Source organism: Cyprinus carpio, chromosome A17 (genome assembly GCF_018340385.1).
Source record: "Cyprinus carpio isolate SPL01 chromosome A17, ASM1834038v1, whole genome shotgun sequence".
NCBI classification, from domain to species: Eukaryota; Metazoa; Chordata; class Actinopteri; order Cypriniformes; family Cyprinidae; genus Cyprinus; species Cyprinus carpio.
The window spans coordinates 6,170,079-6,186,114 of record NC_056588.1 but is presented as its reverse complement, the minus strand read 5'-3'; the positions used below and the strand labels follow the sequence as shown (position 1 = coordinate 6,186,114).

Here is a 16,036-nt window from a genome sequence, read left to right as displayed (position 1 = left end):
CTTGGAAAACCGATTCTCAATTGACTGAGACGGGAATCATAACTATTGATCTTCCAAACCCACTGGTGTTAAATATTAATGTTTCTGAGATGATCAATTCTTCGTTATGAATCTAAAGTGAAGCATCTTTATCTTGAACTCGTACATTTATAACTCACATCATATGAAATATTCTAAAAATTTCTATAAACAAAACAGCAAATGTTACAATCATAATTACATTTATACTATTTATTTCTGTTGTTGTTGTTTTATTGTTTCCCCCCTAACTCCCACATAAATCTTTCTACATTTTTAGATTTTCATTAAAGCGTTTTTTTTTTAATTGTTTTGCTTGAGGGGACAGTTGGCTGTCACAATTTAAGGGATTTTATATTTTACTACTCTTTTGGGGACAACTGGTCTCTACAGTATAGTCAAATTTGGACACACATGCACAAACAAAAAGACAGAAACTAAATGATGCAGAGATGACATGTCCCAATGTGGCTTTTAATCTTATTATATTTGGTATTAAATTTCAGTCTGCACGCAGATACCAGAGCTGCTTCCTGAACTGCATATCGAATAATTCAACAAACAGACAATGAGGATAATTAGTCTATTCTCATGTAGAGGACTAAACGTACAACCCCAGGCTGTATTACATTATTGATGCTTATGTCTCATTTCGGACAGTTTTGCTGCAGGCAGTTCCAACTGCTGTTTGTTATTTTTTAATAACAATAACATTATTTTTTACATGCACTTCGAACATTTTAAAATAATAGTAATTATTAAAATGACAGAGTGATTCGTTTATAACAGTAAATAATTATTTTATTTTTTACTTTTAATGTCGAATAAATGTATCTGTAACGTCAAGATACGTCAAACGTAGGGTGGGACTAATACTCTGGCTCAGCCAATGACTTTTGAGAAAAGTTAAAGGTCCATCCCACTTTTAAACGTCACTGCTGTCAGCGCGGGAGATGTGAGCGAGAGTGGCGCTGAATATTGAGAATTACCGCCAAACTAAAGCTGTAAGTACTGCGTGATTAAAATATGTATGCAGAATATAACGATGCGTTGTTATTCGGTTATATTTGATTACTGTGACACACGCAGTCATTTTTATTCAGCAGTTGTTGATCATTTTGCTTGTAAAGTAGCGGCACGTATGCACCTCTTTGTGCTTAAAGCATCACGTGATTTGTCTAAACGTCAGATAAAATTATCTTACTTTTAGTGGAGGCTGTCTATGTTTGCACTTATACAGTCTATGGTTTGCACATAATTTCACATAATTAAAATTTTGTTGAACAGTGTTTGTACATCTGACCATGTAAGTTACTGTCTTTTCCTTGATGGATTATTTTGGGAATTTTGATATATATATTTGATATATATATACACCTACTCATGGATACTAGTGTCCTAAATTGAGGTCCACATGGGGGGAAAAATTAAATATGTGAAATAAAGAGACAATAAAACGAAAACTAAACTTTACATTTTAATTTGATTTGTGTTACTATTATTGCGTGAGCATGAATAAAAAGCTTTGTAAAGAATTATAGGATGTAGGAAGGATTATATATTATGTAAGATTATACAAGTAAATTAAGATGCAATTATCCATATTGTATATTACTACAATTTTTATAGTATAACTGATCATTTTAGCTGTGTTGTAACACATTAATTATTGAAATTGTTAATGAATGTTGATAGCAAGTTACATTGGACTATAATACTTGATTCAGAGTATAGCAGGAGAAATTCATTTTAAAGTTGGAATATACATATTGCTGTATATTAAATGGTTAATTCCAAATATTCATATTTGTACAATATAATAATTTTTCTAATTGTATGAATATTTTTACACATTTTATCAGCAGACACTTTCTGTCCTGTGTATAATATTACTATTTATATTTCTCCTGTTTTACCAGAAGCCACTTTCTGATGTGTATCTGGTTATCCCCCTAAGAGCATCATGCCATGTGAAAGGAAGCCCATGCGTTACGGTCACTCAGAAGGCCACACTGATGTCTGCTTCGACGATGAGGGAAAGTAAGTGACATCTTTAGAGATCACTCGCAAACGAGAAATTCTAAGATGCCTGTAGTTGATGTTGACCATGCTGCGTGTTGTTTCAAACACCTGATGATGTTTCCTAGGTGTGTTGTGACCTGTGGGAGTGACGGTGATGTCCGCATTTGGGAAAGTCTAGATGATGATGATCCCAAGTCCATAAATGTTGGGGAGAAGGTCTATTCTGTAGCCTTGAAGGTTGTTTTTTCAGTCAGTTATAGTAGTATAATTACATGAATAATGCTACAGTGAGTTTTTATTTAAATGCCAGTGTTTATTTTTCCCTACAGAACGGAAAGTTAGTTACAGGAGTTTCCAAAAACACCGTTCAGATTCACACTTTCCCAGAGGGAGATCCAGATGGCATTCTCACTCGATTCACCACCAACGCAAACCACGTCACCTTCAACAGCAGCGGGTCAAGAGTGGCTGCAGGCTCCAGGTATGACTTCCTTTTGGTCCTTATCCTGCTACATTTGTATTGTAAAGCATGTTTAGGTCTCAGGGTGATCAGACATCCTCTTTTTCCCAGACTTATCCTGGCCGGGATTTCTAAATTGCCTAAAACGTCAGGTGATATAAGCTTATTTTTGGTAGTAGTTTATTAGTTAAAACTGGTGTCAAAAAATCTTATTTAATATTTGTATTATATGTTATTGTTTAAATGTATCGTTTAATACTCCCATCTCTGTGCATTTGTCCGGCATCAATGCATAGTTGAAACCACTTTGATTGTTTTCTGATTAGTTGTGTTTGGCTAAAAGGCAGTTTTCTGGACATATGGATTGTTTTAATCTGATGCATCACGGTTGAAGGCAGCGAGCATGACACAGCATTGATTGAGCAGTTTTATCCTGCTGCCGATGCTTGAATATTGATGCAGGCAGCACTGGCAGCTGAGCTCCTAACAGGTTATTTGATTTTTTATTTTTTTCTGTAGAGGTCGGAAATGAGTTTTCATTTATTTCCCCACTTCAGATCATAAAGATCTGTGGTGCCAATATGAGTCTCTGCGTGGCTGAAGATGGTGGAGAATGAAGGTGCTAATTTTGGCATTCTGTTTTCCAGTGACTTTATTGTGAAGATAGTGGAGGTGGTGGACAGCAGTCAGCAGAAGACCTTACGTGGACATGACGCTCCCATCCTCAGTGTGGCTCTTGACCCTTCTGATGAGTTCCTTGTTAGTGTCATGGTGCCTTTTAATGGTCAGCTGTTATTTCTGAATGTGGCCAAATTAAGAATTGCTCATGAATTAGTTCACAGTGTTATATATATTGCTTACATTGCCATTACCATTTACCATTACTGCATACATTATCATTTGCGGTCTGTAAGATGTTTTTTTTTTTTTTTTTTTTTTTTTTAAAGAAATTAATATTTTTATTGAGTAAGCATGCTAACCCATTTGATCAAAAGTGACAACAAACTCATTTGTAATGTTAAAGATTATTTTTATTTCAAATGAATGCTTTTTAACTTTATATTCTTCAGAGAATTCTGAAAAAATGTTGTGGTTTCCACAAAAAAAATATTAAACGGCAAAACCGTTCAAAAACATGTTTCTTGCAAAGCAAATCAGTATATTAGAATGATTTCTGAAGGATCGTGTGACACTGAAGACTGGATTAATGGCTGCTGAAAATTCAGCTTTGCATCACAGGAATAAATTATGTTTTAAAATACATTCAGATAGAAAACTGTTATTGTCAGTTGTAACAATATTCACAATATTACTGTTTTTACTGTATGTTTGATCAAATAAATGCAGCCTTGGTGAGCATAAGAAGAATACATTAAAAAAATCTTATTGACCCCAAACTTTAGAACAGTAGGGGATATATGTTGTTTGTTAATGTTTAACATGTTGTGATGAGTATTTATTTATTAAATATTAAGTGTTGGGTCATAATTATTTATTTTATTATGCTCATGTCACTTCCTGACAGGCTTCCTCCAGCTGTGATGGATCAGTTGCTGTGTGGTCTATTGAGTCACAGGTATGAGGCCTCAGCAGATTTTATTACAATGGAAAACATGTACAGCTTCAAAAGTCATAGAGAACTCTTTATTATATTTATTAATTATTTTATGGTTATAAGTTTTAAAGTTTCAAAAAATAATTTTATTTCAAAATTATAAAAAAAAAAAAAAATCAAAGAACATTGTATTTTTTAATTTCATCTCAGCCTATCTTTCTTCTGAAATTTTAAATAAAATACAATTAAACCATTTTTTTTAGATCTAATGTAAAGCTTGTGTGTTGTAGACTCAAGTAGCTCAATGGCAAATTCTCCAGAAATCTAGTGATGTGAGCAATGCCAAGTCTCTCTGTAGGCTTGCATGGCAGCCTCGTTCAGGAAAGGTATCGACAATTTCACACGCACACACACACACACACACACACACACACACACACATATACATATATATGTGTAAGGTCTCTTCAGACTTCAAAATTCAATTTACATTTTCAAGTTTTCTCTTTGGTTGTTTCCTATATAACTGCTTTATGAGCACATCAATCATCAGTCATCTATACAACTCCCATCACCAGTATCTTACAACAGTCATGATATTTAAGATTTTGTTTTTATTTGTTGTATATATACACGTGTAGCTGCTTGCCGTACCGGTGGACTTGACCATTCAGCTGTATGACAGAAACACATGGACACATGTCAGCACGCTCTCCGATGACCTCATCTCACAGGTCAGTAGAAAGCAACCCAGAGATTTTCAGTAGAACATGTGAAAGAAATAAAATTAGAAAAAGGTCATTTATAGATTGTGGAAACCTTTATTAGCATTACAATTGTGTTTTAACCTTTTGCTTACTGTATCAAATGAGGTAATGTATTGTGTGGGAAAAGTTGTGCGTTATATTGCAGTGCATAATGTTATGAGCAGTTCTTTCCGATTCTTTCTCTTCCCAGGTTGTTAATGTTGTGGTCTGGTCGCCGTGTGGGAAGTTTCTGGCTGCAGGGACAGTTGGAGGAAACCTGTTGGTTTGGGATGTAGAGGCCAAACTGTGTATTGAGAGGTTATAGTCACATTTATGTTAATATTTTTGAAGATTTTGGTGTTTCTTTTTTTTTATTTTTTGAAGATTTTGGGCAGAATGTGAATATTGTATTTTTATTACTGCTTTATACGTCTAATATAACAGCTTTAAATATTGTGAATTTAATGATGTTTCTAGGAAGATGGTCACGCTACAAGTAATTTCAGACTGTATAGTCTGTGCAGTGATGATGTTGTTGATTTTGTACTATTACAGACAGAAACACGAGAAAGGGTTCACTGTGTGTGGGATGGCGTGGCATCCCTCAGGGGGCCGGATCGCTTACACTGACACCGAGGGCTGCCTCGGGCTCCTGGAAGGCGTGCCATCCTCCTCCTCCACTGTCCAAAGCACCAAGGTCAGTCGTAGCTCCAGGCTCTCGCCTTTTTCATCACCATCGTAAAGTCATGATGATGTATTTGGACCTTTATGTGCCTATATTTGCTGCTTGATTATTTAAAAGAAATACTAATATCATTCTTTGTTTGTATATCTGATAATATTAACATGTTTTATATATATGTGTGTGTATGTATGTCTGTGTTATAATATGTAATATTGAAATGCTACATCATTTCATTTTTATTCAAATAGTTAGAAATATAATTACATGCATGCACTGTTTAGTCATATAATGTCTCAAGTACTACTACTAAGGCTGCACGATTTGGGGGGAAAATTGTAATTGTGATTTTAATTTTGTAAATTGTAATTTTAATTCTAAATAAAAGCTGCAATTTAATATGCAGTTAAAAAACAGGTTTGCTGTGTTTGCTTGTAAGACTGCACAATTTGGCAAAATTTTTGTGGATATATGTCAGTCTGGCTTTATTAATAATATTATTAATATTCTTATTATTAATATTACTAAACAAAAATATACAAATACTAAATAAGTATTACTATTGTAACATATTACAGTAAAAAACAATTAGTATTTAATAAAAATAATAATAATAATAATTGGCCATTTTATTTATCTTTGCAGTTTGATAAGACACACATAGTTGTAAATACTTGCATGTTTTTTTTTTTTTTTTCCTGGTGGTGTTTAGGCTGCTGCAGCTAAAGAAACACATGACTATGATGACTTGTTTGATGAGGATGATGACCGGGGACTGGACGAGGGCATGAGTGACTCGCGGTCTCCGGTGAAGAAACCCATCATGGAGGATCATGATTACCACTATCACCACAAGCCTGCCACGGGCAGACCTCGGAACAGAGGGTCCTTCCTGGACGACGATGACAATTCTCAAGGTATGAGGTGTCTCCATAAAGCAAGTAGTGTAGGCTGTTACTTCAAATCAAAGACATTATTAGTAGTGAAAGAGTCATTAAATCGCTTTAATCAAAGGTTAAATGTTTTGGTCTCAGATCCAAGCTGTGTAAAACTGGATGGTGTTCCAGAGGAGGATGGCAGCAGTGCTATTCTTCCTGCTGTGGGTCCTGCAGTGTCCCGTCCCGTATATGAGGGTCCCATGCCCACACAACCCCAAAGGGCTTTCCAACCGGGATCCACCCCAGTGCACCTCATGCATCGCTTTATGGTGAGGAGAAACTGTTGCTGTTGTTGATTCAGTAAACAGTAAGAGTAAAGATTAGGAAATCTGGATGTGATTTGTTTAAATATAAGAAGGTCTTGTAAAGTTCCTTATGTTCTTTCTCAGGTGTGGAACTCTGTGGGCATCGTCCGTGGCTATAACGATGATCAGGACAACGCCATTGATGTGGAGTTTCACGACACTGCCATCCATCATGCCATGCATCTCACCAACACCCTGGGCCACACCATGGCTGACCTATCCCAGGAGGCCGTGCTGCTGGCCTGTGAGGGAACTGAAGAGCTTGCCAGGTACAAAATTTTAGTTTTAATTATTGACTCTTTTATTTCTTTAGTTTGGACATATTAATGAATTTACAGTTCTTTTGTATTCAACAGGGCTGTTTTCATGGTAATCAGATTACCGTCAGCAGCAGCTGATGTGAACCTTGCTCTGTAGATTCCCCTTTGTCCTCAACTGCTAACTCTTGTTTACAAAGCAAATTTACACTTTGCCTCCATTTTTATCTGCATAACTACTAATCCAGTAGAAAATTCTTTGCCTGTGAATTAAATGAATAAATTACAATAGGTGTCATAGAGGTGGTATTTCAGATAATGAGGATTTTTGGACATGTGGTAAATTTGAATATTAAGAAACTCTGGTACTTTTTATTTTTTTGTTACTGGGAACTGGTTTTCTGTGGAAATGTAAAAACGATACCAGTGTGTTACATAATCATACCCTGACACTTGTTGATGTGGATACATGTCATTTTCCAGTAAGTCAGTTCCTTAAACATAATGACAGAACGATATTTACATGTAGAAGGAATATTGAAAACTGACATGTCAAAAACATAAATTATAGATCTTTTTAATTGACATCCAGAATGGAATAACAATGATAATTCAAAAACGGAACATAAATCCAATTTAAAAAAAAAAAAAAAGGTCAATAATCTCCATTTTTACTTTACTTTTGTAAATGTCTCTTTGACTATTTCTCTCTCTCTCAACAGTAAGATCCAGTGTTTGCATTTCTCATGCTGGGACACACATAAGGACTGGATAGTGGATCTTCCTAAAGGAGAGGATGTTCGTACATTGTGTTTGGGTCAGGGCTGGGCGGCAGTGGCCACCAGTGCTTTGATGGTCAGACTGTTCTCTGTTGGTGGAGTGCAGAAGGAGATCTTCAGCCTGCCTGGAGCTGTGGTCTGCATGGCAGGACATGGAGAGCAGCTCCTCATAGTGTATCACAGAGGTACTAATGCGTGCCAATCTACTTTTGGTACAAGCACTGGTTTCAAGGCAGCATCCCCTTGTTTTGAACAACCACAAGCACTAAATCATGTTCATAAATGTGTATCCTTTATTTAGATTTTGTGTGTGTGTTTACTCTGTTGCATATTAGTGCTATTAATCAGTTTTCAACTCGGTCATAAATAACTTAATAGTTTTGTCCTGGTTCCTTTTAATAATTAGTCGAATGGCAAAGTAGCTGTAAAAGGAGAAAACTGATCACAATTTAACTTATTAAAAACAAATTAGCAATAAAAATGGCACATCTGCGAGCACTTTTAAACAATGACTCAGATGGAATTAATTCCTTTTTTTGTTCAAAAAGTGCTTCTATTCAACTAAATGTGCAATCTAAACGAACTGAATCAAAAGTTTCTTCTCAACACTTGGGCTTTGTGTCTGCAAATTGGTTGAGCTTGATTCTCATGTATGTCATCAGGTACTGGGTTTGATGGAGATCAGGCCCTTGGCATACAGCTCCTCCAGCTCGGACACAAGAGACGACAGGTCATACACGGAGAACCATTGCCTCTCTCACGGAAGTCCTACCTGGCATGGATGGGCTTCACTGCGGAGGGTGAGTCACCTTTACTGTATTCCTTCATGTCATTTGATCATTAAAGGGGTCATATGACGTTGCTAAAAAAGAACATTATTTTGTGTATTTGGTGTAATGAAATGTTTATGCGGTTTAAGGTTAAAAAACACATTATTTTCCACATACTGTACATCATTGTTTTTCCTCTATGCCCCGCCTTCTGAAACACGTTGATTTTTACAAAGCTCATCGGTCTGAAAAGCAACGTGTGCTCTGATTGGCCAGCTATCCAGTGTGTTGTGATTGGCCAAATACCTCAAGCGTGTAACGGAAATGTTACCCCCCTTGTCATACTGGGATGCTGTGTCCCAGCGCGACAAGAAAAACCAATAAAACCCATTATAAACGAGGCATTTGTGGCATCCAGTGGGGACATAATTATGGATTATAATGACTTATACTGTGTTGCATCGCGCTGCGTAAACCTAAAACCATGTCTGCATTTGTGATCGGAGAAACGACAAACAACTAGCATTGCTCTACACTTCTCAAAACTTGCATTTTAATAGTCAGTGACAAATCCTTTAAATATGAAAATGTACTTACAGGCTGTGAGTCAGGATTATTTGTCAGAACACCGGCATTGATCTCCCAGGATCAGGAAACAGTCCTTGTCTTTCATAAAATGTGCTGCACAATGAATATTTGGGTTGAACTGTTTTGGAACAGTGTTGTAAATACAACTTAAACACTGATTTCTAGTTGTGTTCTATTTTGGAAGACCAAACAAAGTAGTTTCCCTTTCACAACGACATGGCGCCAACGGCAACAACGAGAATCAAAGTTACGCCTTCTTTTTTTGCATAAACATTTGGGCGGTGTTATGCAAATCTTCCCACACAGTGACGTAGAGATGTGGGGGCGTGTTGAAACGAGCCGTTTTAGGAGGGCGTGGACGAGTCTTAACTTTTATAAAGAATATCTCTTTGGGTTTGAGACGTTAGTCTTTGCAACTTTAAGGATCTTATCTATTCATGAACAGCTTGTAACACTCCAAAGAGAAAGGAAAACTTGAAATTGCATCATATGACCCCTTTAAGGAAATGGAAAAATGAACAAAACAGCCAGGAGATTTTTATTTCAATTTCCTGTCTAACTACTGTTATAAAGTTTGGTCAGTAAGTGTAAGTTTTTTGTTTTGTTTTTTTCATTTCAAATAAATGCTCTTCTTTTCATTCAGAGAACCCTAAAATTACATATACAATTTCCACAAAAATGTTACCAGCATTGGTAATAGTAAGAAATGTTTATTGAACACCAAATAAGCATATTAGAAGGATTTGTGAAGGATCATGTGACAATGAAGACTGGACTAATGATGCTGAAAATTCAGCTTTGCCATCACAGGAATAATTTATATTTAAAATATATATATTAAAATAGAAAACATTTACTTTAAATTGTAATTATATTTCACAGTATAATTGTTTTTACTTTATCTTTTTTCAGGAACCCCATGCTGTATTGACTCGGAGGGTGTCGTACGTATGCTAAACCGGACCCTGGGGAACATGTGGACTCCTGTCTGTAACACCAGAGACAGCTGCAAGAGCAAATCAGATCATTACTGGGTTGTTGGGGTTCATGAGAATCCACAGCAGCTCAGGTGCGTCTTTCTCTTTGCGTTCATTTTCCTTGACTCACAAAATTCTAATCATTCTAAATCAAAATTTCTGATCAGCCACTGAAACTGGGGATATTCATGCTCTTTCTCAGGTGTATTCCATGTAAAGGTGCACGTTACCCACCCACCCTACCTCGCCCTGCCGTGGCTGTCTTGCCCTTTAACCTGCCCTATTGCCAGACCACCACAGAGAAAGGCCAAATGGAGGTATGAGATAAAATCCTGGAGTAATCTGAGAAATTAATTTCAACTATAGTATCTTGTTTGAGTACTCAAATTGAGTATTGAGTACTTTATTTATTTAAAATTATTGGTATATATATACATGGGGCAGAATTATATACTTTTTACTTTTAAAAACGTTGTGCTATTTTATTTTATTTTATTTTATTTTATTTCATTTTATTTCATTTTCTTTTCCATGTAGTAGTATTGTTGCTGACCTAGACTGAAAGTCAGTTGTGCCCATCCCTATCTTGGCATCTTGGCAGTCCATTGCTTCTCTGATTTGCTTTATCATATAACTTTTTTTTTTTTAAACCATGTAACAGAATAAGACATAGTTGCTCTGTTTATATTTTGTAGGAGCAGTACTGGCGGTCCGTGCTCTTTCAAAACCACTATGGCTTTCTGTCATCCAGTGGTTATGAAATCGACAGTGAGGGTCAGTCTCGGGCTGAGAAAGAGCAGCAGGAACTGCTAATGAAGATGTTCGCTGTAAGTCATTCACGTGGCCAGGACAGGAAGTTAAAGCCCGGCTAAATTCAATCCCATATGCCTGGATTGAATTTCACCATCTGAAAACATTTCTGGAATGTCATAAATCAAAACTCTGCTTTGACGCATATGCATCATTTGATCACATTTGGTTCATTTGAGCTGTCTTTATTATCATCTTATAATTTTCTTTGCTGTTTGTTTTCTGTTTGTGTGGCGGCAGCTGTCGTGTAAACTGGAGCGAGAGTTCCGGTGCGTGGAGCTGGCTGAGATAATGACTCACAGTGTTGTGACGCTCGCCATCCGTTACGCATCTCGTTCCAGACGCATGGCACTGGCACAGAGACTCAGTGAACTCGCCCTGGAGAAAGCCAGTCAGATTCAGGAGGAGGAGCAGGAAGAAGAAGAGCCAGCCTATCAGAGGTTAGCATAGAATTCTGGGTAATATCAATATAAATAATTATGTTAATAATTAAATATGTAGCTATCTATCATCTTCAGGCCTAAAAAAATCAAACTCTTGAAATCATATGCTTTAAAAAGGTTATTTATTTCTATAGTGAATACTTTTTTCTTGTTATGCTCAGCTTTAAAATACATAATCTGCATTGTGAGTGCAATATCTTTAAAATGTCCTTTCCGTAGCCCTTTTCAGTAGTCATAATGAAAATTGATTGATCAAAATGAGTGGGAACTCTGAATCAAATAACTTAAAAGTTGAAAATGGTAATGCAGCCATAGGGTATCATATGTTTTGTTTAGCCACAGCAGTAGAGAGTACAGAGGATCCAATCAGATGAGCAGAAGACTAGCACCAGTAGAGAATGGCTGTGAGGAGGAGGAGGAATATCCACAGGAAGAGCAAATGGATGCAGAAGAATCAACAGAGACCAGGAAACTAAGTAAATGTTCTAGTTTTTCCTCCATACTCGTATCTGAAAAGTACAGTGGATTAAAGTATATTCAAGCAAAAGCTCTTTGCATATCAGTTATTTATTTCTTGATCTTTAAAATGAATGCATTCTTTATTGACAGTCTTATCTGTGCACATTGATTGTTTTCAGCATGAGTCTCAAATTCTCCTTTTTTTTTAAAATTGAATTAGATTTTTTTATTTTTTATTTGGTTTTTGATATGAACATATTTTGACTTTCCAGGTTTGAATCCCTTCAAAAAAGGCGGAAAATCACCTGAAAGGCCCTCTCCCAAACCAAGTGAGTAGAATATAAAAATAGAATATAAAGATTTCAGTAAATTGAGAAATCGAATATGAAAAAGTTAAAACCATATGGGGGGGGGGGGGGGTGTATATATTTTGCAGTATAATACATTTTTGATGATTTCTTTAACTTCTCTTTCAAATTGATTGCATTTTTCAAATGACTTTTTGAGTGGCACAAATGGGCCGCCGTTATGTATGAGTGTCTGCTGACAATGAAAATGCTTGTGTGTCACAGTGAGCAGAGAAGGACGCGTGAACCCTTTTAAGGTTAGATTTGCTCAAGTTTTGAAGAAATGAAACTCCTTTTAAATTTTGTGTTTCAAGAATACTTGATAAACATTTTTAAATTGCAGGTGTCTGGAGCTGGAAAGTCATCAAGTTCACCAGCTGGTCAGCCCAGAACAACTAACGTTTTGGACAGCATGACAATGTCCAACAGAAAACCCGCACCTCTCGGCAGCACATCAAAACAGGGCAAAGCCCCAGTCCTGAAGCCCCTGGCACCCAAACCCAAGTCCAAGGTACAGTGTGTTGCTCAAATACAAATGTTCTCCAGCCCTGCAGGGTCACACACTCTGTCTGACCCCATAAAACTCACTCTCAGCTCGGTCTGCCTGGGATGACCTGGTTATCTAGTATCCTTTCCTCCAGAATGTTTAGTTCTGATGGTAGAACATTTGTTCAGGTGAAATGTCAGAGGTGTTTCTATTGGTATATAAACAACATTGTGTTCTTTAGCCAGTGTGCTACACACAAAAATCCCATGTTTTATATATATAACAGATAATTACGTGTTTTGAGTTAATTTGCTAGGCCCTGTTTTTCAGACCCAGGCCACTCTGCTGCAGATGAGTGCTTCTAAAGGAAACAGTAAGAAACTGGAGGACAGCCAGTCAGAAGCAGAGAAAGTGAAACCGGCTCCTGCAGCTACACCTCCAGCATCAGCGGAGAATATTGAAAACAGAAAGTAAGAGAGATTTTACTTTTCTTACATCTTTTATTGCAATTATGTAAGAACATCAAATTATTTTACTTTCAAAGTTAAATATGTCATCTCAGCAGTAATCATACTAATTATATCAAATTTAGGGATGCACCACAAAAATTGAATGATTACTTTTGTAAATACCTTTATATATTAATATATGAGAACAGTAGAGTAAATCAGTTAATTTTTTTTTTTAAGACAAAACCCTTAACCTCTTGGTAGTACTGATCTCTATGTGAAATCAAATTTGCGCGCTTAAGTTCGTTATTTCAAATACAGGAACTCCCACAATCACAATCAACATGGAAGCGACATGCTCACTACACCATCATCTTCCAAGCTGCATCCATACAAAAACAATAAAAAAATCAATAAAACTTCAAAGAACACCGCAAGCGCACCGCGGGTCATGTGACAAGAACCAACCAATCAGCTTCATCCTTTCCCATACCATTGAAAGCTCAGCCAAGAGGAAGGAACAGCTGATCATAGCTGTACAGCGATAGCCATTTTTAAATAAATTTAGTCAGCGATTTTTAGTGCTGCAAATTAATTTAGCCTGTCCTTTGCTGAAACTTCCACATCTTCATGGAGAGCGCAGGTCATAGTTGCTTAGCAACAGTAGACGCCTCCGGAGTGCAAGCGCCCGAATGCTTTGGAATAAAGCAGAAAGTGACGCACCTAGCGTTTTCCACATGTTTTAGGCGCGACATGTGAACGGCCCCTAAGAACATTTACAATTTGGCTTAGATAAAGAGTCTGTTATTTGAATGAAAAACGTATCCACATTAATCAGATAATTGCTGATAATGTAACTCCATTCTAAAATTTATAATAAGTCATTATTACTTATAATCAGTATTTATTTATTGATGTTAAATTAGCAAATCAATCCAAATGGTTTTTATCTGATGTCAGTAATCTTGGAGTAGAATACTGGCCGATTAATCAGTTGTTCATTACTTGTGTTGGCTGACACCAGTATGATCACCTTTAAGCTGTCATTCTTTTTAATGTTTTGTTTGCTGTCTTGTCTGTAACTACAATTTACTTCCTTTAGGCCGAAAACTGGCTTTCAGCTGTGGCTTGAGGAGAATAGGAAGAGCATTCTGGCAGACAATCCTGACTTTGAGGAAATGGATGTCATCAAGGAAGGCATGGGGCGTTTCCGCACTCTCTCAGCAGAGGAAAGACTGGTAAGACTTTTCATTGACACATGCACATTTATCTTAAACTGTTTAATAATTACTTGAGAAAATGATTCAGTCTATTGTTAAATTCCGGAAGGTTACCTAGGAATTTCCCTGTTTCTGTTTTCTTGCACGTGTATTGGTTGTGTAACCGATTTCCTTCATGCAGTTTTTTTCTTTCTTTCTCTAGTTCAATTTCCTCTATTTTGTAATTTGATCCTAAAGCTCTAAGATAGTTTATCCATGACAACACTGTTTATAAGCAAGTATCCTCCTGTTTTCTGATCTCCACTTACCTGTCTATGTGTGTGTGTGCTTTCCAAACACTCATTCCCTCCTTTATGAACAATCTGTTCGTGACCCTGCACCCACAGGGCCACTCAGTGCAGGGCAGAATGATTCTTCACACACTCCAGCCTGGATGGGAAATGGTTAGGACGCCTGTTGCTCTGGAAACCCTGGCTGGGGGTGTGTGCTGCACTCATTGATCTTATGTTAATGACTTGGGGGTGGCATCAGGCGCTGAAAGAGTGCGTTACAATGAAGAATGGCGTGCAGCGTGAGGGGGGAACGTGCAAAAAGGGCCCCGGTGCTCATATGTGAAATGGGTCCAGTGACTCATCATGGTCGTCGTAAATGTTCGCTGCTTTTGTTTACACGAACTGTGAACAAATGTATCTTGGCTAGCGGTGGCGGTCGGTCAATTTTAATTACAATAACAGGCTTATTTGAATGATACCGTTTATTGCTTGTGTAATTTTGCAAGCATGTGCATGAATGTACATAATTCCATCTTATCTTTGATTCAGAACTGGACGGAGAGAGCAAAGGGTGACTCTGACCCCAAGAAACGAAAGCGCGAAGATGAAGAAGGACAAGTAGATGAACAAACGGAGTCGGATGAGGGCAGAACCAAAAAGAAAAAGCCACTGGATACTTCTGCTAAACTCTCTGCGTTTGCATTTAACAAAGAATAGCACTTAACATAAATTAGTTTAATGCTTATGTATTTTTACATTTTATTTTAATATTGATTTTGGGGAAAACCTTAAGTTTTGTTTGTTTGTTTGTTTGTTTACTGTAATTCTTTGACCTCTCACATAGACTGCCTGCTCATTTGTGATCCACTCGTTCTCAAGTTTGAGCTCTTTTGAAAGCACGCTGCGTCCCTTCATTTGCATTTGAAATGAAGCAAAATCTCTTTAAGCAATTTGAAATATGAGAAGATGGTTAATAACTAGGTCTCTTATTCGAATCTAGTGAAATCCTGGATGGTTTGTACATATGTTTTTGTGAAGTTTTGTACTGTATGTAAAACAAATAATCATAATAAAAGCTAAAAATTGAATTTTGAGCCTTGTGTGCCATTTTCTTTATTCTAAAGGTTTTCTTGTCAAATTGGTAAGTTAAAAGTACGTAATGTTGCTTGCACACCAGTGATGTAATGATGGGTATCCATCAAATGAGAAGTGAATGGGTTTTCTGATGTTCATCTGAGGTCACTGAACTTTGTGCATTTTGAAATGAAACTGATCTGAACTGACATGTTACCAGCTGTACAACCTTTAGGTTGCATGGTGCATTTCACTTCAGAAGCACTGCTTTTATTTTTAATCATAAGAACATCACCACCCAAAGGTCTTGTCAACCCCCTTCGGTGGGTTGATCTGCCCCAAGACATCACTTTAATGTGAGTAAGAGATTTCATCCTC

At 36.9% G+C, this 16,036-nt stretch overlaps 1 protein-coding gene across 2 annotated transcripts; it reads left to right on the top strand.

The window, feature by feature from the left end:
- Positions 1-929: 929 nt before the first annotated feature.
- On the top strand, positions 930-15,672 carry LOC109106898 (WD repeat and HMG-box DNA-binding protein 1-like). 2 transcript variants are annotated; one of them, XM_042773709.1, is made up of 26 exons: positions 930-1,022; positions 1,938-2,058; positions 2,166-2,277; positions 2,370-2,521; positions 3,148-3,259; positions 4,026-4,076; positions 4,346-4,441; positions 4,697-4,789; positions 5,013-5,119; positions 5,357-5,498; positions 6,196-6,400; positions 6,518-6,690; positions 6,811-6,995; positions 7,706-7,947; positions 8,425-8,562; positions 10,033-10,189; positions 10,300-10,414; positions 10,793-10,924; positions 11,148-11,347; positions 11,687-11,826; positions 12,082-12,138; positions 12,382-12,413; positions 12,500-12,667; positions 12,974-13,113; positions 14,195-14,330; positions 15,134-15,672. In XM_042773709.1, exons 2-26 carry the CDS (start codon positions 1,982-1,984, stop codon positions 15,299-15,301), a joined length of 3,330 nt encoding a protein of 1,109 aa, XP_042629643.1. In that variant the 5' UTR covers positions 930-1,022; positions 1,938-1,981; the 3' UTR covers positions 15,302-15,672. The 2 variants fall into 2 exon arrangements, with proteins under 2 accessions (XP_042629643.1, XP_042629645.1); XM_042773711.1 differs by having other exon boundaries at positions 951-1,022; positions 1,976-2,058.
- The last annotated feature ends 364 nt before the right edge of the window (positions 15,673-16,036 follow it).